The sequence below is a fragment of the Dermacentor variabilis genome, chromosome 4, assembly GCF_050947875.1.
Source record: "Dermacentor variabilis isolate Ectoservices chromosome 4, ASM5094787v1, whole genome shotgun sequence".
NCBI lineage: Eukaryota > Metazoa > Arthropoda > Arachnida > Ixodida > Ixodidae > Dermacentor > Dermacentor variabilis.
The window spans coordinates 229628568-229652739 of NC_134571.1; the positions used below are offsets into that span (position 1 = coordinate 229628568).

At 44.9% G+C, this 24172-nt stretch overlaps 1 protein-coding gene across 6 annotated transcripts in view; it reads left to right on the forward strand.

Moving 5' to 3' along the window:
* ric8a (ric8 guanine nucleotide exchange factor A) overlaps window positions 1-24172 on the forward strand; it is a 513564-nt gene that overhangs the window by 460529 nt on the left and 28863 nt on the right. For all 6 annotated transcript variants that reach the window (XM_075691022.1, XM_075691025.1, XM_075691023.1 and 3 more), the window contains one exon: window positions 17358-17705. In XM_075691022.1, the coding sequence (XP_075547137.1) occupies window positions 17358-17705 (348 nt within the window). The remainder of the gene's footprint in view (window positions 1-17357; window positions 17706-24172) is intronic.

Here is a 24172-nt window from a genome sequence, read left to right on the forward strand (position 1 = left end):
TATATCCGATATGCGGTGAATAACCTATCGTTATAAATGGTTTTTTTTCCCCATAGACCTAATGCATAAAGTGACACTCTCATGTCGACCCATCGTTATAACCGATATATCGTTATATGTGGTATCGTTATAAGTGGACTGCGCTGTATTAGTAAATGAAGGAAATGAATATTCGAAATTTCAGATAGTACTTTTGAATAATACGCTATTCTATATTCACTTCTTGGGCAGTTGTAATATTCGTGCTTTTTGAAGTGTTGGCAAACTCACGGTCACGGGTCTGTTTACTGTCCAATAATCGCTAAAGCAGAGTTTTTAAGATTAAAAAACTCACACGTTCAGCAAAACTGTATAAATATTATGGCGGGAGTTTTCAAATATATTACTTATAATCATTCAATCGACTTTGTTTACCAACTGCAAAAAAGAAAAAGAACGGCAATATGCTGATACAACGGCAACATAGGGTAGCGACATCTTGACACGTTTGTTGCCAGCAGTCTTTTCTCACTAGTGCCAAATCTACAGTTAGAAGATGAGGTTCTGATAAAGATAACTTTTTATTTTGATCTGACACATGTTTTCTCTTTTAGATAATCGCTTCATTAATGTATCCTTCTTTTTTAAATATTGTAGTCATTTACTATAATATTTCAATGGAAAACGATATGCTGATGCCAACGTAGCTGAGGCTGAGTCAATAAGAATGACATCGACATTGTCAAAGTTGAAGATGGCAGAAGCCTTGTTCGTCGATAAAGTAGACGACAGTGTGAAAAACCCAGTTTGGTGGTATTTCTGTAAACTTCCATCTAAAAACGAAGCACGGTGTGAGCAATGCAAAATGTTACTGAAGACGCCAACAGGGACAACAACCACCCTTGCAAACCACCTGAAAAAGCATCCGAGCTTGTATGCTGCCTACGAAGAAGAATGCGCCACCCGTGAAAGACAAAAGAGCACCGCTGGGTAGTCTATGCCGTAGCCGTCAGTTTCATCACATTTTCGGCCGACATTGAAATCGATTGAAGGCGAGGCAGTTGACTGACAAGATCACGACCTTCATCGCGGGCAGCTTGCACTCCTACAGCATGGTCGAGGAAAGTGGCTTTGTTGAAATGCAGAGGTGCGCTATTCCCGAGTGCAGCGTGCCCCCAAGGACCACATTCTTGAGGTTGGTGATCCCCGATTTGTACACCGCAAAAAAGGCTGAGGTTATGAAAGCGCTTTGGTGAATAATTGATGCTAGAGTCGGGTGCTACAGTTTGACCACCGACAGCTGGACGTCACATGCTTGTCAGAGCTACGTGAGTGTGACATGCCACATAATGGACAGGAAGTTCGTGCTGCACCCCTACACTCTTAACGTGCGGTCAAATAGCTGAAGACTGTACCACGAAAAACATTTGCCAGTTTCTGCAGAATGTGATTAGGGATTGGGAGCTTCCAGAAGACTTGCCAACATATATTGTCACTGATAATGGCAGAAACTTCGTTGCTGCCGTGGAGCATTCCGAGTGGCACAGGGTTCAGGGTTTCGCCCACACTCTGCAACTCTGCATCACTCACGCAAAAATGCAAGCACAACCTTTCTTTCAGCTATGTGCAAAGGCCCGTGCTGTTGTTCGTCACTACAAACATAGTACTCGAGCATGCACCCGACTGCAAGAAAAGCAAAAACATATGGGGATTGATCCCCTCGAAGTCATGCAAAGACGTACCTTCGCGCTGGAATAGCAAACATGCCATGATGTCCAGGGCTCCTTGAGCTTCGTACTGCAAACTCTGCAGAGCTATCCGAGTAAGACAGTGTTGAAAACCTGTCGTCTGCGGAGTGGAAGCTAATGGCAGGGCTGGTCAGTGTACTTCAGCCCATTCAGCAAGCAACAATGGAACTATCTGCGGCCACATTCCCAACACACTCGGAAGTGATACCCTTGCTTTAGTGCACCGAGATTACACTGAAAAAGTACATTTCGGGAGCCAATGAGGCAGCCTCCTTTGCTGGCAACCTCCTGTGCAGTCTGAGGACCAGGTTTGTGGATGTGAAGCTGTGTCCACTGCTAGTGCTGGCAACACTGGTAGATCCCCGTTACAAGACAATTTTTCATTCCGCACAAAGCGAAAAGGTTTGGGCGAGTAGCCTGCTGCTTTCTGAAGTTGAAAAACTGCACCCAACTGGAACAGAAGAAGCCAGAGAGAATGAAAGTGCCGCAAGCACCAAAGAACATGCATGCTCTGTGTGGGCTGCGTTTTCAAAAGTGAAGATGGCTTCAGAGGAAAAACGGCAGTTGGTTGGCATGTCCCAGTACAAGAAACAGGGGAAGGAGTATCTCCAAACCGCACTGCTTGGCCGGTCAGAGAATCCCCTCCTGTGGTGGTCAACCTTGGGCTGCCAGCTCTACCCTGCGGTGGCAATAGTCGCGCAGGGGTACCTGCAAATTCCAGCTTGGCCATGTAGTATCTAAAAACGGTATTCTTCCTGACGCCGCCAAGCTCCATGTAGTTGCTGATTTTCCCAAACCTTCCTCCGTAAAAGAACTTCGCAGCTTCCTTGGCTTGTGTTCTTACTTTTGCTGCTTCATTCAGAATTTTGCGTCCATCACCACTCCCTTGAATCAGCTTCTACGGAGCGATTTGAACATTACGCCTGGTCGTCTGCTTGTGACGATGCCTTCCAATAGTTGTGTCATCTACTTACCTCGCCGCCTATACTGCGTCACTTTGACCTGACAGCTCCAATTGAAGTGCACACCGACGCCAGCGGTATTGCACTCAGCGCTGTGCTCACGCAGCGCAAATCTGGATTTGACGAGTACGTCATTGCATACGCTAGCCGCACCCTCACCAAAGCCGAGAAGAATTACTCCGTTACGGAGAAGGAATGTTTGGCCATAATCTGGGCACTTGGTGAATTTCAGCCCTACCTCTATGGCCACCCCTTTGACGGGATTACAGACCACCATTCAATTTGTTGGCTGTCCATGTTGAAGGACTCTTCAGGTCGATTAGCTCGCTGGGCTTTGCAGTGGCAAAATTTCAATGTGCATGTTGTCTACAGGTCTGGCCGCCGCCACACCGATGCCCTACGTGCTTTCCCGTTCGCCCATGTCGACCGAAAGCGATGCCTGCCTCTCTGCCGCTGACCAAGTACTTTCCTTCCCAGCAGGCTGCGACATGGCTTCGGAGCAACGCAAGGATGCCTGGGATTAGGGCTCTTATCTGGCTTCTTTCAAACCTTTCGACTGTTCCTTCACCTTCTCGAGCTTTGCGCCATCAAGCATCTCACTTCGAAATTTGGGATGGACTTCTCTATCGCCGGAATTACGTCTCTGACATGCGTAAGTGGTTGCTGGTCGTACATCGACATCTTCGTGGTGAAATATGTTCTGCCTTCCATACTGACCCGCAGTGTGCACATGTGGGTGTCTTCAAGACGTACACCTGGCTTCGCTCCATGTTTTATTGGTGTGGCATGTACACCTTTGTGTGCAAGTACATTCGGTTGTGCCCTCAGTGCCAACGCCGCAAGGTTCCTGCTCAGCATGTCTCTGGTCCACTCCAGCCCATCCTGTCTCCTGCCAGGCTCGTCGATCGCATTGGCATTGACCTGTATGGACCCCTTCCGAGCACGGCTTCCGGAAACCGCTGGATAGTCGTCGCCATCGACCATTTGACATGATACGCAGAAACAGCCACTCTGCCTGCTGCCACCCCTCGTGATATACCATGCTTCCTCCTGAAAAACTTCACTCTCTGTTACGGTGCACCTCGCGAGCTTTTGAGTGATAGAGGACGTGTCTTCCTCTCCGAAGTCGTTAATGCGCTCCTTCCTGAATGTCGCATCGTTCATCGCACCACCACCGCCTACCATCCTCAAACTAATGGTCTGACGGAAAAATTTAACCACACCCTTGGCGACATGCTCTCCAAATACATGATCTACGTACATGATACATGATACAAATGCCTCTGATCACACTTATTGGAACCTCATTTTGCCATTCATCATGTTCGCCTACAACACTGCACCACAGGCAACAACAAACTTCTCCCCATTCTCCCTCTTGTATGGCCGCAAACCTTCGACTGCCCTTGACACCATTCTTCCGTACAGACCCGGCTCATCCGAATGTATGCCCATCTCCGAAGCTGCCCACCGTGCAGAGGAATGCCGTCAGCTCACCCGTTGCTTTACAGTCGACCAACGGCTACAATTAGTACATGACCGGGGTAGTTGGAGAAGTATGGGAGAGGCCTTTGCCCTGCAGTGGGCATAACCAGGCTGATGATGATGATGAATGGCAACAAAAATCTCGAGGTGACGATGGTCACCTGCATTGTCACTTTCGTCTGCACTCCCTTGAGTGGCTTTGGGTTGCTTCCATTCCTGCTGGACTCTCATCCAAGCTTGTCTCCAAATATCAAGTGCCCTACCGCGTTGTAGAGCAAACATCGCCTGTGAACTATATTGTCGAGCCTGTCACGCCGCCTACTGACCAACACTGTCGTGGTCGTGAAACCGTCCACATACAACGCCTGAAGCTGTATTATGACCGCATGATTCTATGTTCACCATGAGTCGCCAGGATGGCTCCTTTTCCTATGGGGGGTGATTGTAGTGAAGAGGAATGCCCGGTGCTGCTGCGACATCGCCAGTCGTCCAGGAGGCGCGAGCTTGAGATTTGCCTGAGCTGCTCTGGTTGAGACACGCTGCCTGCTGCTCTCTTGCACTGTATTCATACTAGATACCTTTATTCTATACCTCCTATTTATCTTTAATACGACTACTGCTACCCTCTCATTAATGCTGTCAAATTTGTCAATGTTGCCTGCTATGTCATTATGGATTAGAAATCCTACTCTGAACTGCTTGTGATAGCAGTGGACGTGGTCATTTGTCAGGACTGTATAAGCCTCTTCTAACCTCACTAAGGCCAGTGATATCCCAAACAATGCCTGATAGTTCCTCAAAGAGTACTGCTAGGCCAACTTCTCTTGACAGGGTTCGGATGTTAAACATTGCAAGGGTCAGTTTCCATTGTGAGCCTGTCCGGGTCCAGAGATTCTTAGCACCCTCTGCTGCGTTACAGGTCTGACTGCCACCGTGGTCAAATGCTCCGCAGCTGCTGGGGAGTGAGGGCCATTGGGTAATTGAGTGAGTCATTTTGGGAAGGGAGTGGCCAAATACTGCACCAGGGATGCCAATTCCTGTTCTGGTGAGAGAGTGTCTTGTTGAAGCTTAGTGAGTCTGCCTAATTTGGTTTTACCTGGATTAGTATAGCCCCACTTGCTCATGGCGTTTTTGCCGGTGTCAGGCGTCACTCGAAGCCTGGAGAGATTAGGATCTTACCTTTATAGTAAATAGATGTATACGGTGTTAATAAAGAATATACCTTTGTTCACAACAGCATGCTGGCCTACTCGTCGATCTCGCTAACTGAATCAGAACTGTCGATCTAGCTGGCTAATTCTGGGTTATCGTTGGCCCACAGTCTTCCATGCTTCCCAGGCAGTTCAAGATGCCCGTCTTCTTAAAACTGTGGATGACCGTGTCACATTGAATTGAGCTTCATCCTTCCAGAATCTACTGGCCAAGCACTTTGATGGTTGCCCCTTTATCTTTCCTGCCAGAGTCGGGTCATTGTTCCCCTCTGCCATCCACTCTGTGTAGAGCCACTGCACAATCTCTTTGAAGGGCTTGTTGATTGGCACATCAAGGGGCTACAGCACTGACGTCAGGTCATGCGGGATCGCATAAAGGTCTGTGCACATCTTTTTTCAGCAATGGATGCCATCCTTGAGATGGGTGTGGAAACGGTCTACAGTGAGCAGCAACGACACAAAAGCCCCCGATTGCCATAAGAAGGGTGGATTACGGTGGAACTGATGGTTGACTGGCTCAAGGACAGTCGTGTCTTTCGGCCAGTCAGCCATCAGTTCTGCTGAAATCCACCCTTGGGTGCAAATGTGTTTTTCAGTGGCAAAAGTGCCCTTTGGAAGCATCTTTTTTTTTTAACACAACAAATGATTGCAGCTTGCTGCCATCCGTCGTTACTGCCAACACAGCAGTGCATCATTGTTTCTTGGTGCCTGTTGTCTCCACATGCACATGCCTGACACCTTTCATCTCCGCGGTGCTACTTCATATCAAAGCACGGAGCGTTTTCGTCCATGTTGCCAATTTGTGAGAGCAGGAACCTTTTTCCTCTCGGATCTGAATGCTGAACCAATGAAAATCACAGATCTTGTCCTCACAGTCTGCCAGCAGCCGTTGGCATAACGTTGTGCGCTTCTGAGGCACAGGCCGTTCTGGAACATTAAATGCATTTTCAAGCCGCTTTCCAAACGCTGTTGGCCTTAAAATCAGTCGCTGACATGAACTCTTGCAGTGGCCTGCACATGGTTCTGGATCAGTTCATGAGATATTGCACAGCCTTCCCCGCAGGGGTGTCTGCATCGGCAGACATTTGGTGTGTTGTGACACTGCATACCCGAGCACATGAGGGTTGGACTCTCCCGTGTGTAGCCATGCATGGCTTAGCTGTGTCTGGGGAAAGGGGGATCCTGGAGGTTGAGCTGATGCTGGGTGTTTGGACCTTTAAGGCCTCCTGGCGGACGCCACACACCTCTTTGGCCTCTGTTCCACATAGACTGCAACTCCAGACTGACCCATCTGGAGGAAATTGGCAGTCGCCTTTTCCTGTCCCCCTATTTGATCTTTTTCTTTCTCTCTCACTTCCCATCCTTCCTGCCTTCTAGTCACTTCTTATTTCCGAATTTCTGGGCAGCAAGGGTTAACCTTGTGTGGGTAATCAACCTAGATTACAGCATATTTGGTTATAGCAATGATGTACTGCTGACTGTACACGACTTGCACTTATGTCGTCATGTCCCCTTGTTGGGCTCGGTGGTGGGTGGCAGGTGTTGCTGCTGAACATAATACTACATACTATGGATCCAGCTATCCTCCACTTCCTGATCATCCTCCTCAGAAAAGGGGGTGCACCGATGCAACACTAAACGTTTTCACCCAACCTTAAGTAACATTCCTGAAGTTCCACTTTGTGCATTGTGAAAATCCAGACAAGACTGTTCGAACAATGTCACCATTTCTCGTGTCTCGTGTCCGGCGCCTATTAGAAGCAGGGTATCCTAGTGTAGCGGTAGCCACTGTGGCTGAGCGCCTAAAGAAGTCGGTTTCGAGAGGGACGGATGTAATTACAGAAAGCAGTACTAGCAAAAAAAGAGTAGTGGCTAAACCGTATATTCATTCAGTGTCGCACAGGCTTTAAAAAGTTGCAAGTAGATATGATGTTAATGTTGCTTTCACTGCTCCCAATAAGCTAGGTAAGATATGTGCTGCCGTACAGAATAAAAAGGAGCGGGTAAAAGGCAAAAAACGAACAGATATTTGTCCAGTGAAGCACAATAAGAACAACAGTTTTACTGACTGTACGGGTGTGGTGTATAAAATTCCCCTTAGCTGTGGCCAGTTCTACGTAGGGCAAACGGGACGGTGTATCAATCAGAGGCTAATGGAACATAAAAGGTCGTTAACCGGTGGATCGCCTTCTAATCTTTCGCTACATTGCCAAGATTGTAACTGCACGCCAGAGTTAGATGAATGCGCGATATTGTACAGGCATAAGAATGAAGATATGCGTCTTATGGTAGAGGCATGGCACATCTATAATGGTGGAAGTGCGTGCGTGAGTCAGCCTTCGATTACTTTACATAAGGAAGAGATTAAGTGCCTTAACAGTTATCTCTCATGTAGACCGGCACACGTACCCGACTGACACGTGGTGTTACCATTCCTCAGCATGCGCAGATGAGTTTTGTGTCTTCTTTCTTTTTTTGCCTCAGTGCTCCCTTCAGTTGATAGTCGGCGTTCGTGTTGTCCACTTCTCTACTCTTGCGTCCTGTCTGCACTCCTCTCTTCTTTTTTGCATAATGGTCGTGATGTCAAAGAACACAGTAACAATACTGTGAAAGGCAAAACTAGCTTTTATTGGGCGAACTTGTGCCCACAAAACAGGCTACACTTAAAGCACAATGAGAGCGGCGAACACAGTCGGCTATCGTTGAAAATCTTATTGACGGGTCAAGCGCGTCGGCTTTTATACATCAATCGTCGAATGTTCCAGATGAATTGCTGGGACCCGCGCACCTTCCACAAAGTTCTACATTATTCGCGTTGCGCAGACATGCAATCTGATTACACAAGTTTCGGTCATAGACAGTGGATGGAACCATCGATAACATTCCAGAAACTTCTCACACATGCAAGTGTGTCCTGCGCTGTGCGATAACATTTGTTAGGCGGTGAAACATGTCGCCCGATAAAGACAAGTACACGTGTCAATATTGATTCAGTGCTAATGCACTACAGTCAACAGTCATTTTGAGATTACTTCTGCTGCAATTTTTAATGCCTTAGCATTTTTTGGGTACTTCACACACTTTCCAGGGGCTATCTATCTATCTGTGCATGTTTGTTTGTATGTTTGTATCTAACCATTTTCCCACCTACTTGAGTCACTGAGCAGTCAGTGCTTGAATGGGTAGCGCATTGGACTGCTGTGCTGAGGTAACTGGGTTCAAAACCAACGATCAGACCAATCTGGTTCACCGAGCATGGACCACTGTTTACATACGTGCTGCTCTTCAACGAACCTCTTTTACGTCAACATGGGTCACTGTAGATGCACGACTAGGTAAGCACCACTGTTTGAAGAGACACTTTCACACCGACTTGGAGTACTCGGTATGTAAAAAGGTATGTCAGAGTCACAGGTGTGGGCGTCAGGACCATAGATCAGCGAAATAAACGCAATTCACAGACTCACTCACAATATATATTTGTGCTTAGGACTCACTCAGGCTCAAGCTCACTAAAATTCTACTCAGCGTGGCTTCCTCAGTCTCAGTCTCACAAGAATTCTGCTCAGCTGGGATCACTCAGACAAGTCACAGGTGCGAGCGTCATGACCATTGATTGACGAAATAAATGCAAATTGTGCAGACTCACTCGCAATATGTATTTTTCACTTAGGACTCACTCAGACCCAAGCTCACCAAAATTCCACTCAGCTGGGCTCCCTTGGTCTCAGTCTCGTAAGAATACTCAGCCGGGATCACTCAGATGCGAAATGTGCCACTCACTCTGTGCTAGTCTTCAATGATCCTCTTCGATGCCAACTTAGGTTACTGGGTATGTGCCACTAGGTGTGTGCCGCTCTTCAATGAACCTCTTTGATGCTGACTTGGGTAATTAGGTACGTGCCACTAGGAATGCGCGGTCCAAAAATGACAAAAAAATCCTTTAAATTTTCCAATACTGGGCAGAACCGAACTCACGTCACATCATGGACAGCAACCAGGTGCTTTAGCAGGCTGCACCACAAAAACACTGGGTATGTGCCACTTTTAAATGAATGCCTTTCACGCCAACACTTTAGCGAGCTGCGCTAAAGGGAGTCTACAGACAGGGAGTCTACCAACCGGGAAAACCGGGAATTCTCAGGGATTTCGAGTAGTCTGGAAAAACTCAGGGAAAACTCAGGGAATTTGTGCTTCTATCAGGGAAATTAGCTGTAATTTTATTGAAAGGGTCGAAAGTCAAGGTAATGCTGGCTCGAGTGACAGACAGGAATCGTAATGAATCGTCTTTGACGTCCTGTCGTCGGCTGGAGGAGTTCCCAAAGTACAGTCAACGACCGACTTTCCGGATTCTCGATAATTTGGACGGCTTCGCGGCACCACCACGTACCCCGTAGAGTCAATGTACCAGAACGTCTGAAATTTCAAACTTAAGAACTCTTCGCCGTCCGATTTCCCGGAGGTTTTGCCGTGACCGCAGGTCCGAAACGGCGTTAATCAAAGCCGCCACCTCTGCCATTTTGATTACCTTGCCGCCTCGAACCGGCGCTCTCACACGCAGATCCGCTGCCAGCCGTAGCCACCACGGCAGCAACGCTAGGCCTAGATGCTTCGACGTTCGCTATGAAGCTTCTTGCCATTGGATGCCGTGTTTTTTATTGAAAGAAGTCGCTGCTGTTAGCAGTGGCACGGACCCCGCCTTTGTGGTCCTCGCGATTGGCTTAGAAGCTTGGAAAGCACGGTGCGTTGCATAATGCCGGTTACCGAAAGTTAGCTTTGTCTCCGTACACAGATGTTCCTTGGTGAAGCTTACGCAAAAGTACTGCAGTGAAGCATAACAAGCGTGGGAAGGGGCTATTACCATTGGACACAGTATGTATTGCTTAATTATACACGTGTGCACCCGGTATTTCCTTTCACAGTACGAGCACCGATATGCCTGATGCGTGTACCGGCAGGCCTTCACAGCGTTTTCGAATGTGCCTGTGGCGATTTGAGCCCTTAAGGGCAGTAAATGACATGCATTTATTTTTTCCAACTGGCCGATTTTTCTGACGTTTTTGCGGCCCCTAGGGAGTTCGAAAAATCGGACGTAGACTGTGCAACTGACCAAGAAGGGGCTTCAAGTGGTCTGTGGGGCGAACGAGCAGCGGAAGGAGAACAAGAACAAAAAGGACCTACGCATTGAGGAATGAACGGGAAAGGAAGCGTGCTGCCGCCGTTTTGAAGGAGTTGAGAGATATTGGCCTCGAGCTCCACCACTGGAAAAGCTGGCGCCACCGTCGGCGTGACGTGCTAGGAGGGATCACGTGGACATAGCGGCCGCGTCGGCTGCTTCGGGCGCGCCGAAGCGAGCTGAAAACGAGAGTTTTAATTCCCTCGTACGCTGCGGTCCTCATTTAGTGGCGAGATTTGCCCGCTTCGAGTGTCTCCTTTACAACGCTTGAAAGCACTACAATAGGTAGTGGCTGCCTTCGAAGGCGCACAATATGGTAGGCTACTGCTCCGTGCCGCAATGCCGGACGCACGCAACGGAGCACGGTGTCAGCCTTATTCACACGTAGCCGCAAAACAAGAAGCTGTGTGAAGCTTGGCTCGCGAAACATAAAACCGGCAAACAGTCATCGGCTACAACTCGGGTATGCAGCAAGCACAGACGCGAGGAAGATTTCTGCTACGGCGCCCCGTCTGCGATGTTCGGAAAACGCGCACTGAGACGCTCGCCCGAGTCCGCTGCCCGACTAATGTCATGACGGTTTGGTCTATGAACTTGTCGATGCTATAGATAGTCGCAAGTTCAGTGGAGTGGAAAGGCAGCGGTAAGAAGCACATTTAAAAAAAGCATGGCATATGGTCATGTTTGTGTCATGAATTATTGCACTGGATTACAAAAAAGGAGCAGCGGGAAATTGCACACTGAGAACACCGATAAACATACAGTGCGACGCAACTCGAGAAATAATATTGAAAGGTCAAAGAATTTAGAAGAAAAAAAAAGATTGAATCGTCGCGACGGGACATCACAGTCCCCGTAGGCGTCGAAGTCTCTACAATGAAATTATTTTTGAACAGCTCTGATAGCGCCCACGCAACAATGGTTGCTTGTATACTGTCAAATGCTCATATTCTGCGGCCTAAAGCTCATGGCACGGTGCGAAAACGCGCGCGCGGAGAAAGCGAAACAGTGCGCGGACAAGCATGCAGACGCGCAGTCGGTCGCTGCGAATCTGCGCGATCGCTGCATTGAGGCTTCATTCTATTACGATCCATTTAGTTATACAAACACTATAAGAACATATTTCACATAGTTTGCTCTCAGCGTTTACGTACCTTTCACGCAAGAAGCCGGTTCGGGAGACTCCATCGCGGCGACCGCGCGCAGTGGCGTTCACTGTACGTATTCGGTAAGGAGATAGCGTCTGTAAACGATTGTGTGCTTTCAGTTTGCCTAAGATTATTATTTAGACAGTAAGAAGCTTCTCTCGTTTCGAAAGTACTTACAGAAATGTCCGGGAGAGCTCGCGCGTGGTGTTTTCAGTGAGCGCTGACAGCAAAACCTATGAGGAGCGCGCCACGTGATCCCTCATACTACGCCAGCGAGGCGCTTCCGATAGATGGCGATTCCGTAACTCCTCGCCGCCAATAGAGAGAGTGAACTTTAATGAGAACCAGCAGTTATGTGGGCTGGGCCTAGGCCTCCCCCGATGAAAGGTCGAGGTCTTGCCTCTTCGTCGCTTCGTAGGTCTGCTGAGCTCAAAAAACAAAGTGTTGGCTGATGCCGAGATGCAGGTGTCCCTCATCCAAACCAAAATAAACTCTTTAAAGCAGTGAAACACAACACTGAGGCGTCGTGCGCGGGCTGAGAGTATGTCAGGACAGTTGAGGATGACTTACGAGTTGTTGAGAATCTCAATTGTGACAACGTTCAGGCCTCATACCACTGAGCTTGCTATCAGTTGATAGAAATAGCTCCTATTCGAAAATATTTGCTTCTGTATGCATCTCCACTTTATTCGTATTTGAGAATGTCCGACTCGATTTGCAATATTTTTCGAAGACATTTTATTTGCTCTGCATTTTACTAACCCCTCCCTTCTATTCTCTTTTTGAATAACATAAACACTTCTCCTTAGTATTCAAGTTGGACTAAGTCGTTTTTTTTTTTTTCGTATGCTTACTAGAGAGTGACAGCATCGGCAGATATGGTTTCAGTCCATCTTGACATAAAACATAGTTCTGCATCACTCAGGGAATTTCGCAAAGGCACTGAGGGAAAACCTGGAAAACTCAGGGAATTTGGAAGTGTCAACTTGGTAGACAGCCTGCATTAATGCACTAGGTATGTGTCGCTATTCAAGGAATCTTTTGCCAACTTGGGTTATTGAGTATGTGTCATTGAGGGTGCGGCAAGTGAGGGAACAGTCTGATCGTTCGCTGGTACCGGTGCGCCATGCTTCTAGTCTCGGAGACTACATGCGTACTTCACACTAGATGGCGCAGGGTGTGCAGAAATAAGCACAATGGAGGAGCCTGGTTGCTGCATGACGCGTTTCTCAGGCGTCATGTATTTCAGAGGCCATGTGCAGGCTTTATGGTGTGGGCACAAGGTGGCACCAAGTGTAGTTAGGGAAGTGCGAAAGAGGAGTCCCGCTACAATACACACCTCATACATACCTCATTTTGATGGCAATGTGCTGTGTTGCTGTTTCAATTCAATGCTAATGCATTACCATCGACAGTCATCGTGAGATGGGTACTGCTGCAATTCTTTTCCTGTTCAATTGCACAATTGATCTAGTTCAAAAAAATAATCTTGCATTGCATTTTGGATTTAATGAAGCCATTGCATGCCACATCCGCACTAGGGTAATCTGTAAGCAGCCAGAGACTCGCTCGGCAGTGGTACGCAAAACTTGTGCGATTTGCAGGCCCATAATGGGTGCCGAGTGTTCCATAATAAAATGTGCATAAGGGGCGCTGCTATGCCGAGCGACACAGGCTGGGCATTGTGATCAGTGTATCGTCTATTCCGCAGCGTGAGTGACATGTGATCATGATTGGTGTTATAGAGGGACATACACAGAAGCTGAGGTGACACATTTTCTTGCTAATAACTGAAGCTTTTATAATGCATATCCCCCCCTCACCCTGAAAAAACAAAAGTGCATAAATCGCGCATACTTAGCTGTCCTGGGCTCAACTATTATTTACCTCACGGTGAAGCACGAGTCAAAAATAGTAAGCTGGTTGACTACAAGCGATAAAGACTGCTTGCTTATATGCCTGCTTTTCTGTGAGATGAAATATCCTTCTGCAATCTCCTGTGCAAGCTTTTGTGTCTGAAAATTTCCCGCTACACCGCACTCTCGCAACGAGCAAAAAGACTGGAAATGTGTATTCCTCTCAATGAATTCTTGTGCACCCTGAGCCGCTCGTTGACGCAATGACCCATTTGCTCGATGTATGTGCTGCCACAGCTGAAGTTTATATCACAGATGACACCCTGTTCGCATGAGGAGAACTGGCTGGTGTGCCGTATGGAGCGTTCGTGTGGTTTTCAGCACTTGCCTATTTCATTCTAGCAACTCACGGCCGCACGCACCTTGCTTAGCTTGTTCTTGGCCGTGAACTCCACATGCACGCCAAACTTAGAAGTCACCTTCTTCAAGCAGCCTGAAATGGTCGTGCTCATACGGGAGCACAATCGCTTTCCGACGCTGACGTGTCACTGTCTCTTGCATTCCTTCAGTAAAAGATACTTTCCTTTTCCTTGCCAACTTCTCAGGTGGATTCCAAAATATTTTCTGGGAAGCTCAGCTTCTTCAGTTTTGAACTTGATGGTTGACGCTCTCAGCCATTCGGTGAACACAATCTGGTTAGAGCTGACTTGAGACATGACTCCGCTATCCTGTTCCTAACCAATTTGGTGCGGCCTGATCGGAAGTCCAAGAGAGGCTTTACGCTCCTGGGAATGTTTGCCGAACCCATGTTCGAAGCGCAGATTAGTGTCCAGGGACTATATGCTTCCTTCACTTGGCATGCCTTCTCAAGCCGTGTCCTCTCTCCTTAAGCATTTTGAGAACATCCAAGGAAGCTTGTAGAAAGCTGCGTTTGTTTAGTAGCACTAGAAAGTTGTCTGCAAGTGCCGTATCTTTACGGCCAAACCTTGTAGATCATTCTCCTGTTCCATAGTGTCCATGGTGTCTTTTAGAGAAGCACGTGTTGAAAAAGAAATAGTGCCCATTCAGACGGTGGTGAAGGCAAGAGAGAAACTGCCCACTCCCCTTCGAGCCAACAGTCACCATCATGTTCAGCACATGATGGTGATGAAACCACTTACCCCTATCTTGCACCAGCTGACCCGACCTTGTGCCTGTAAATTTCCTAATTCCATTATACCACCTAATGCTCTGCCATCCTCTACTGCATTTTCCTTCCTTTGGCACCCATTCTGTAACAGGGCACTGGTTATATCTACCCTGTGCATTATTACTTTCTAGGGCCATTTCATCCTCTTATATCAAAGTTGAAAAATGCATTTCATGTTAAAATACACCATCTCAGAAATAACTTGCAGCACAAAGTACTTCAGTGCATTCAGAAGAAGCAGAGCTATTAGCAATCAAAGATCATCTTTGATCCCCTTCACTGTGCTTTGCTCCTTCTTCAATGTCTTGCACTGTGAAGGCTATGGCAGAGTGTGGTGGTGCCCACAACGCTTTGCCTACTGAATGCCACCACGGTGTGCAGTTCAAATTTGATTTTGAATGTTCACATAGATGCCACTACTTCGGATCTTGGCACCTATGACATCCCAAACTCAGAGGCTATCCGTTAACTTAGGTAGAGTTCGTGGTGTCTCATTGCTTTGTTGTAGTCTGCTAGATAGTACTCACAGCTGTGTTTTCTCACACCAAGTACCATGATTCGACAAATGTAACAGCGCTAGCACATGCAACCACAAAGAAACAAAGATGAGACAAAAGCACTGTGCTGTCAACTAAATTTGATTGACGGAAGTTGGACACCTTATATAAGGTGAAAGGCATAGGTGAAGTGGGAGGGAGCAATACAATTGAGAAAAATGACACTGTGCGTCAATGTACGTACGTGCAGGTAATCAACAGATACAGAAAAGGGAAAAAGAAAAACAGAGAAAGGCAAGAAATACTAAATGCAACCAATTCAGTATTCAGTCACTTCTAAAAATTCAAGCTTTGCAGCAAATAGCGATACTGAGGAGGTGCTTACACACTTGCTGCCATATTTCTTTGTGTGGAACGCTTCCAAACTAACGCATGCCATCTTGTCGGTACTCTTACTGAGAATCTTTGTCTCTCCCAACCGAGCCTCGCATCCTCTGCATTTAATTATGTGCGTGAGCAAATGCGTGTTCCTGTCCTTTAAATCACTTAAATTTTGGGCATGGTCCCCCAAGCGGTCATTGATGCACCGGCTGTGTTGGCCGACATAAAGCCTTCCACACTTCAATGGAATAGCATAGATCACTCCTGTGGAACACTTGCCGAATGGCTTGTCGTGTTTTACCTGATAACCTCTTTTTTTAGAGTTGCGAATGCATGGGCCCAACTGTGCCAGCTTGTTGGGTGCCGAAAAAACAATGGACACTGCACGCCTGTTGGCCACCTTCTTGAGGTTGTGCGAAGTCTTGTGCAGGTACGGCACAACCAAAGGCTTGTCAGTCTTCTGACAGTCATCTTCCTTTCTTCGTGTTCCTAGCTTTAGCTTTTGAAGGAGGGTCTCAGACACAGCAGTCAAAATCAACAAGGGGAACCCCGCCGCGAAAAGCTGGCTGGCCTGATTCTCAAAACTTTTCTGATTCTCGTGTATGGATTCTCCTGATTCTCAGCTGGCCTGATTCCCAAAACAGTGTGACACTACAGCTCTTTTCACAGTTTTGGAATGTATCAAATCATACGACAACAAAACCTTTTTTTGCTCGAGGGAAGTAGCCCCAGCAAACGTGCCTTTCAGAAAAGGTTAGTCTCAGGTCAAAAAACTGTAAAAACAGCTGTATCATGTAGTTCATGGTAGTTCATCAGCGCTTGTATCGCATCCTTGTTTCGTTGTGGTTGCATGTGTTAGCACTGTTACATTTGTCAAATCAAGTATACACCTAGAAAGAAGTTTCAATGAGTGCCATGAGTAGCATATTTTCTTTTGTGCTTATCTGTATGGCACTCACACAATTTCCAAAGGTTAAACGAAGCCTCATCTTTATGTTTGCTCGTGCGAGTACGTCACATTGGCTAAGCGATGTATACTGCACTGTGGGCTTGCATTGAAGGGATTCCTATTGTAACAAGCATTTCCCAGATGCCATGCATTTCTCAGGCACCACGTGCAGGCTTCACGGTGGTGATGCTAGATAGTGCTGCGTCTTCCTAGCGAGGCTTGAAAGAGGACTCCTACTGCAGCACACGCCCCATACATAACTTGCTTTGAGGGTGGCAACACGTCACTATATTGATTCAGTGCTAACACATCATCGTCATTATCGTCGATTGGTTCTGCCGCAACTATTTTAGCCAAGCTCGAGGGGTGGTGGAGAACCGCTTTAATGTCAACTAGAGTATCGCCTACCCCTGTTTTCTCTTTAATCCTGTCTCTTAACCTTGTGCCTAACATTTTTCATTCTATTGTTCATTGCACAGCTTCTTTGCTAACCTCCATGTTTCTGCCTCGGTACTAGTAGAATGCAATGATTGGTTTTGAAAGAGGGGCCCATTTGTACCATATTTCAAAGGGGGTGCTCATGTCATTATCAACACAGAAAGGTAAAACTAGCAAGCTTTGTGGCATCAATTATGTGCATCAAAATGGGGAACCATGCTGAGGTAAAGAGGGAATGGTTCTTTTCAACTATTGTTCTTTTTCTTTCAATTAGGACTCCAATCGGGCCAACTCTCTGCAGTGTCCCACCCTCGCAGTTCTGCTTGTTTCTAATGCAGGATGGTGCGGTTGATGACAGTTCCGTGCACGGACACCAAGCACCTCGCCGCTGAGCTGCTGTTTGTGCTGTGCAAGGAAAAGGTGGGACGCCTCGTCAAATACACGGGCTATGGGAACGCTGCGGGGCTGCTGGCAAGGCGAGGGTTGCTGCTAGGGGGCGCAAGGGTGCCCTACTCAAGCGACTCTGAGGACAGCGACACAGAGGAGTACCTGCGGAACCGAGATGAGATCAATCCGGTGCTCGGCTGCTACCAGCCAACGCATGATTCGCCCCTGCAGGGGCTCAGCCAGGAGCAGAAGGAGCACGAGGCCATGCAGTTGGTCAGCCTCATGGACCAACTCGCCAGGTACATGGAAAATGGGTACATACTTCATATGAGGGAGTAGTGACTGCTGTTTTCACTTTCAACCAACTTGTAGTTATGCATGCGAGGGTTCGAAATGTCACAGGCAACCTGTGATCTGAAAGGTATGAGAATAATGGGGTTCATAGTATTGACACGTGTACCTATTCATCCTTTTTCATGGGACCCGCTAACTTAAAGCTATCGCTCAGCGCAAGACATGCTTGCATGATTTAGAACTTGAGCAAATGTTATTGTTGATTCTATCTGTTGTGTATGTCCTCGCCAAACCTTGTATAATCATAATGCATGCTCGATAAAAATTGTGTAGTAATGTCTGGAAACCACATGAGCACCAGCGATTACACTGGAACCTTCGCTAAATTATATATAAAAGCCAGTGCACTTGACCCACAGATCAGATTTCGCTAATCACCAACTGTGTTCGCTGCAATTAGAATTAGAATCTGAATTTATTATTAGAAGTTGGGTCACATCACAAGTATTTATTATGCAGAAGGAGGTCCCATCGTCAAAGACTGTATCGGGACCTTCTGTACAAGAACAGTTATTATAGTTAACATCTCTTTTAAGTTAACATACTTGTTTTTTGTTTTCATACTTGTTTTTTTTTTTTTTTTTTTTGTTCCAAATGCCTACTCCTGCCTAAGGCCTGGTAACAAGGCTGGCAGTACTTGTAAAATAAAATAAAAAAATAAATCTCAAAGCATTGAAGTATACAAGCATCAAGAAAAGAACAGTTGGAGAACAAAATAGAGAATTGATTACAAATATTTTACAAAATACAAGTTTATTTCCAACAACAAAAGAAAAAGAAAAAGCGAACAAAGATAAACTGCAGTAATCCTTGTTGTTAATCTGGCAATAAAAAAATTCGTTTTTAGTTCTCTTTTAAATTGTGATACAGATCTTACGTTTTTCATTATGAAAGGAAGAGTGTTCCGTATTGCTAAAAGACATGTTTTTTGATGCAAGTTAAAACACCCAGAAGTAAGACACAAAAAGACAGAACGGGCGGCACTTCCAACTGGTTTAATTTGGGCTGTGACCCATAAATATATATACACATACACGCATGTGCAGGCTGTTCACAAATCTACGTTACCCAGCGGTCGAACAATCTTGTTTCCGATTTGTAGAGCACGATCAGAAACAAGATTGTTCGACCACTGGGTAACGTAGATTTGTGAACAGCCTGCGCATGCGTGTATGTGTATATATATTCATGGGTCACAGCCCAAATTAAACCAGTTGGAAGTGCCGCCCGTTTTGTCTTTTTGTGTCTTCCTTTTGTGTGTGTTTTAACTTGCAGCAAAAAACATGTCTTTTAGCAAGCACCAACTAGGCCAACAAGCAGTTCTGTTGTAACATGTTCCATATTGATATGGAAGTTAATTCAACAGTGTGTTTACCATAGTTAGTGTGGATTCTTGGTAAAAGAAAATTATTATTCAGCGTAGATCTGGTGGTACTATGGATCATCAGATTAGATGGTGAAAATGGGATCGATGGTAGCTCATTATTCACAAATCTGTAGAAAAAAATACCTAGCTTGTATTTATATCATAAGAAGCCAACAAACAGTGACACCAAGGACAACATAGGGGAAATTACTTGTGCTCAATAAATGAAATAACGAAACGATAAATTAATGGAAATTAAAGTGGATGAAAAACCAACTTGCCGCAGGTAGGGACCGAACCCACAACCTTCGCATTTCCTTCGCAACCTTCGACCAAGGTCTGCGAGGGGGGGCACTGGCTAACACTCCCAGGGTTCTACTAGAAAACATAAATACCCAAAAAAGTGGATGGGGAAATCGCACCGCAGTAGCTCAATTGGTAGAGCATCCCACGCGAAATGTTAAGTTTGTGGGTTCGGTTCCCACCTGCAGCAATTTGTTTTTTCATCCACTTTCATTTCCATTAATTTATCGTTTCATTATTTAATTAATTAAGCACAAGTAACTTCCCCTATGTTGTCCTTGTTGTCGGTGTTTGTTGGCTTCTTATGATATGACTAATAAAAATCAGGCCCCTCGGTTAAACTCTTTTCTTCTCGTTTAGCTTGTATTTAGTGAGCCCAGAAATGGTAAGGATGTTATTCTGGTGTAGTAGGGAAGTGGCATTAGAAAAGCCTGGACTGTAAGTCATTATTCTTATAGCTCAGTTCTGAACTGTCTGGAGAGACGCAATATGAGTATTATAGGTGTTTCCCCAACATGTTATGCCATAAGTAATGTGAGAGTGGACAAAAGAGTGGTAAAGTGAGAGTAAAGTGGTACGTGTGAAGTAAGGGCGTGTTTTAATTAAGGTGCGTGTACATAAACTATCTTCTTCTTTATGTGAGCAATATGATTGTGATATTTCAAATTACAATCAAGTAGAATACCAAAGAAAGATGAACATGAACTTGGAGGGAGCCGGTGAGGACCAAAAGTGATAGGTGGAATGGATGGTATGTTTCGCTGATGTGAAGAGAATACAACAAATTGGCTCTTAGTTGCATTAATAGCTAACATGTTTACACCACCTTAGCATATTTTCTAAGTCAGCATTTAACTTATTAACAAGAAATGAGCTATCTTTATGAAAAGTGAATATAGGGTGTCATCTGTGTCCAGAATGCATTCTGTGGAAGAAAGACAGTTAGGTAAATCATTAATATAAACCAAAAACAGTAGTGGCCCCAGGATAGATCCCTGGGGCACACCAATGTTAGTAATTCACTGCCAAGTATAAGCATTGGAAATAGAAACAACTTGAACTCTGTTACATAAGTAGCTATTTAGTAGTGAGAGAGCAGGCCCACAAATGGCAATTGCCTCAAGCTTAGAGAAAAGGATATTATGATTTATGCCATCAAATGCTTTTGTTAGATCGATAAAAACTGAGGCGGCGAGAAATCCTTCGTCAATTAATTTTTTTAGTTGGTCAGTACGATAAATGAGTGCCAGCTCAGTGGAATATCCATGGCGAAAACCAAACTGGCATGAAGAGAGGATATTAAATTTAGAAAGGTATTTCGTTAGCCATATTTCAATTAGTTTCTCAATAACTTTCCCAAAGAATAGTAGAATGCAAATAGGTCTGTAGTTATTTAATAATGAGCTATCGCCTTTTTTTTTTTTAAACTGGGGTGATTTTGCCATGCTTAAGTTCAGAGGGAACTAAACCAGTCTTGAATAATAAATTAACAATAAATGAAAGTATATCTGAAGTTAAGTGCACAATTCATTTAATGTTAGCAGGGTGGACCTCGTCAATTCTAGCGCTTGTCACTTTTAGATTATTTATAACAGCAGTTATTTCTTCTGGCGTTGTAGGAAATAAAAAGAATGAATGATGTAGACAGTTCATGCTGATGGTCTGTGTAGGAGAAGGTAAATTCTTAAGAGCGAAAAAAACTACTAAAAGCCTCACCAAGGTTGACAACTGGGCTTGTTGGTATAGCATATTAGAGGTTGGATTGCGCAACATTTGGATGACACACACAAAAGATAAACACACACCACAGAGCGCTACTTGCAGCTATCGTTTTATTCCCTTGTCAATGGAATAAATACAGGAAGATACTCAGGGAGGGAGGGTGGTAGCAACAAAAAACAAAAGAAAATGTTTTGACAAGCACGGCCATCTACCAATGCAAAGCCGGCTTTGTCATGTGATCATTTTTGCTTCACTCGACATCGCAAAAAAAAAAAAAGAAGGAACAGGATATGAAATTTCAGATTAGCACATGAGGAAATCTATTTCCTTTGCACTAAGGAAGACTGAGAGTGTGCTCACACACATACTTCCCAAACGCGCAATCTCAGCGGCTTCGATTATCTCTCGCGTTATTTGGCTGCCATCTTTGCTCACAATCTTACAATTCTTAAAGAATGGCCAACATCCGCAGTCTCTACAATGTATCCCAACATGTCTGGTGGCTGCTTTTGAAACATTATAATCATGGTCCTTTAATCTTTCGTTCAAACATCGTCCAGTCTGTCCAATGTACTTTCTGCCGCACTGAAGTGGAATGGAATATACCACTCCCTCAGTGAAGTCGACAAACTTTTGTCTGTGTTGTGTTTCACAGCCTCGTTTCTGTGTGGCACCTGGGTTTACTTTTGCACACATGCTCAGCAATTTTTCCGGTGTGGAAAACACCACTTTTACCTCGCATCTTTTACCAATTTTCTTTACTCGGTGCGCGATCGAATGGATGTATGGCATCACCACTATTTTTTCTCATGTTTCTCTTCTGTGTGTCTCGTCAAAATGTTGCACAATCCAACCTCTAAAAGCCTCAGCTATATCGGCAGGGGAATGAGCTCCACTCCATCATTTAAAATTCTGGATACTTGGTTTAGTCGTGTGTTCCTGTTTAAGAGGGAGTTGACAAATTCCCATTTTTTTTTAGTGTTATTAGCCGCCTGTAAAATTTTTTGCTCGAAATACAATTGTTAAGCGGATTTTAATGTACACGTAAGAGTGTTACAGTAGTTTTTATATCAGGCACATAAGCTCAGTTAAGCAGTTGCCTTTTGGTTTTCCTATACAAGTTGTCCCATTTGCACAATGCTGTTAATAACTGCTGCAAGATCCATGGATTGTGAGAAAATGCTAGTTTTTTTTTACATTTATTTTTGGAGGTGAACTGACGTAAGTATGACATAATACGTCAAAAAAAATCTGGAAAAAGCTTTCTGTTGGTCGTTTAGTGATTTACTTTCAGATCACTTTGTACTAGCAACAGCAGTTATGAAGCCGACTTTGTCCAGAGCATCTTTAGTATGTGAAGGTAGGCAAGTTTGTACGTTGGAATTGAAGCGTAAGAGCAGGGGATAATGATCAGGGATGTCGATGTGCAAAACTTTTGCCTCTGGTGAATGAAGCAGGTTAGAAAGAGCATGATCAATAAGTGTACCTGTGCAGTTAGAAACCTCGCGTGTGGGGACGTCAATTAAACAATCATATTCATAGCTATGAAACAAACTAGTATAGTGAATGCATATGGGTGATGTTTCATCGAGTAAATTAATATTTATATATCACCTATATCACCTATTATAACAACATTTTTATTTTCTAGTGATATAGTGTGTAAGATATGATCAAGATTGGTACAGAAATCAATAACTGACGATGAAGCAGAATGGTAAATGCAGCCAAATATGAAATTCTTGTTGTCCTGAGCAAGAAAGCAGTTACTGAATTCAATTCAAACAGATTCGCAATTAGTAATGGTTAAGGATAGGTCGTGTCTTCTTCGATAAGCAATATTAGGAGAAACATATATGGCTGCACCACCATGACAGCTCGTTAATCTATTGCAGTATTCCGATTTATATTTAGGCAACAATACAAATTTTTGTCGTCATCAGATAACCAAGTTTCACTAATGGCAATTAGTGAAAATGAACTAGTTAGTGATGCAAGAAAATTGTCGATTGCGTCGAAGTGCTTACAAAGACACCGTGTGTTAAAATGAATGATGGAATGATATCCGCTTAAAAAAAAATTCACTTGATGGGCTATCAGTAGGGAAGCCATCATTGTTGTCAGCTGGTGATACAATGAGCTGTAGTCTATTTTGGTTAGGTCAGATTCGTCTCGAATGCGGATAACTTTGCTGGTAGTAGTCTTCCTAGCCTTGATTTGGCAGTTATCCGTCCAAAGAAGCATCCAGTTCCTTTCTCTCTTCAAAGTTAGGACTTTCGAAAAGAGAGCCTTGTTAGATGGGGTCAGATGCTCGTTTACAAAGACACGAGTATTAAATGAGCCAGAAAATCCAATATCACTAAGACAGAGTTTGGCTTTACGCGCTTTGCTCACAAAATCTGCTTTCTTAGTTCCGGAATAGAACCAAGCAATGATATTTTTCTTGTCGTTAGCTTTGGTTAGTATGCGATGAACAATGTCCAGATCGCTAGGCGATACAGGACAGCCAATTTTGTCTCCTACTGTTTTCATTATTGCAATACAGTCCTCTCCTTGGGAGCAGGGAATGCCCTTGATCTCGACATTGCCATGGCGAGAGTACTGCTCAAGCTCCTCCATCTTGCGAGTCAATGACTGGTTCTGAGATTTCAATTGTTTGTTCTCAACATTTAGGGTAGCATTTCAGCTACGTAGTTCTTCTACAAGTGCTCGGCACTTGTATTCAAGGAATCAACTTTTTTTTTTTAGCTCGACAATATCAATACCAGACTCCTTCATTCTTAGCAAGATCTTACCGAAGATGAGTTCATGTGTCTTTTTAGCCATGCTGTTAATGTTAATTTCTAGCTCAATTTTTTTCGATAGTTCTGCATTCGTCGGTATGGTATGAGTATTAAACAGAGACTCGGATAGAAAAAAAAAAGAAAAAATTACCGACGATTACGTTACTTCCTAATGCGAAATTTGAGCGCAGCAAATAAGCTGTTTCACCTTTTCGATAGATTGAGGCAAAGAAATCGA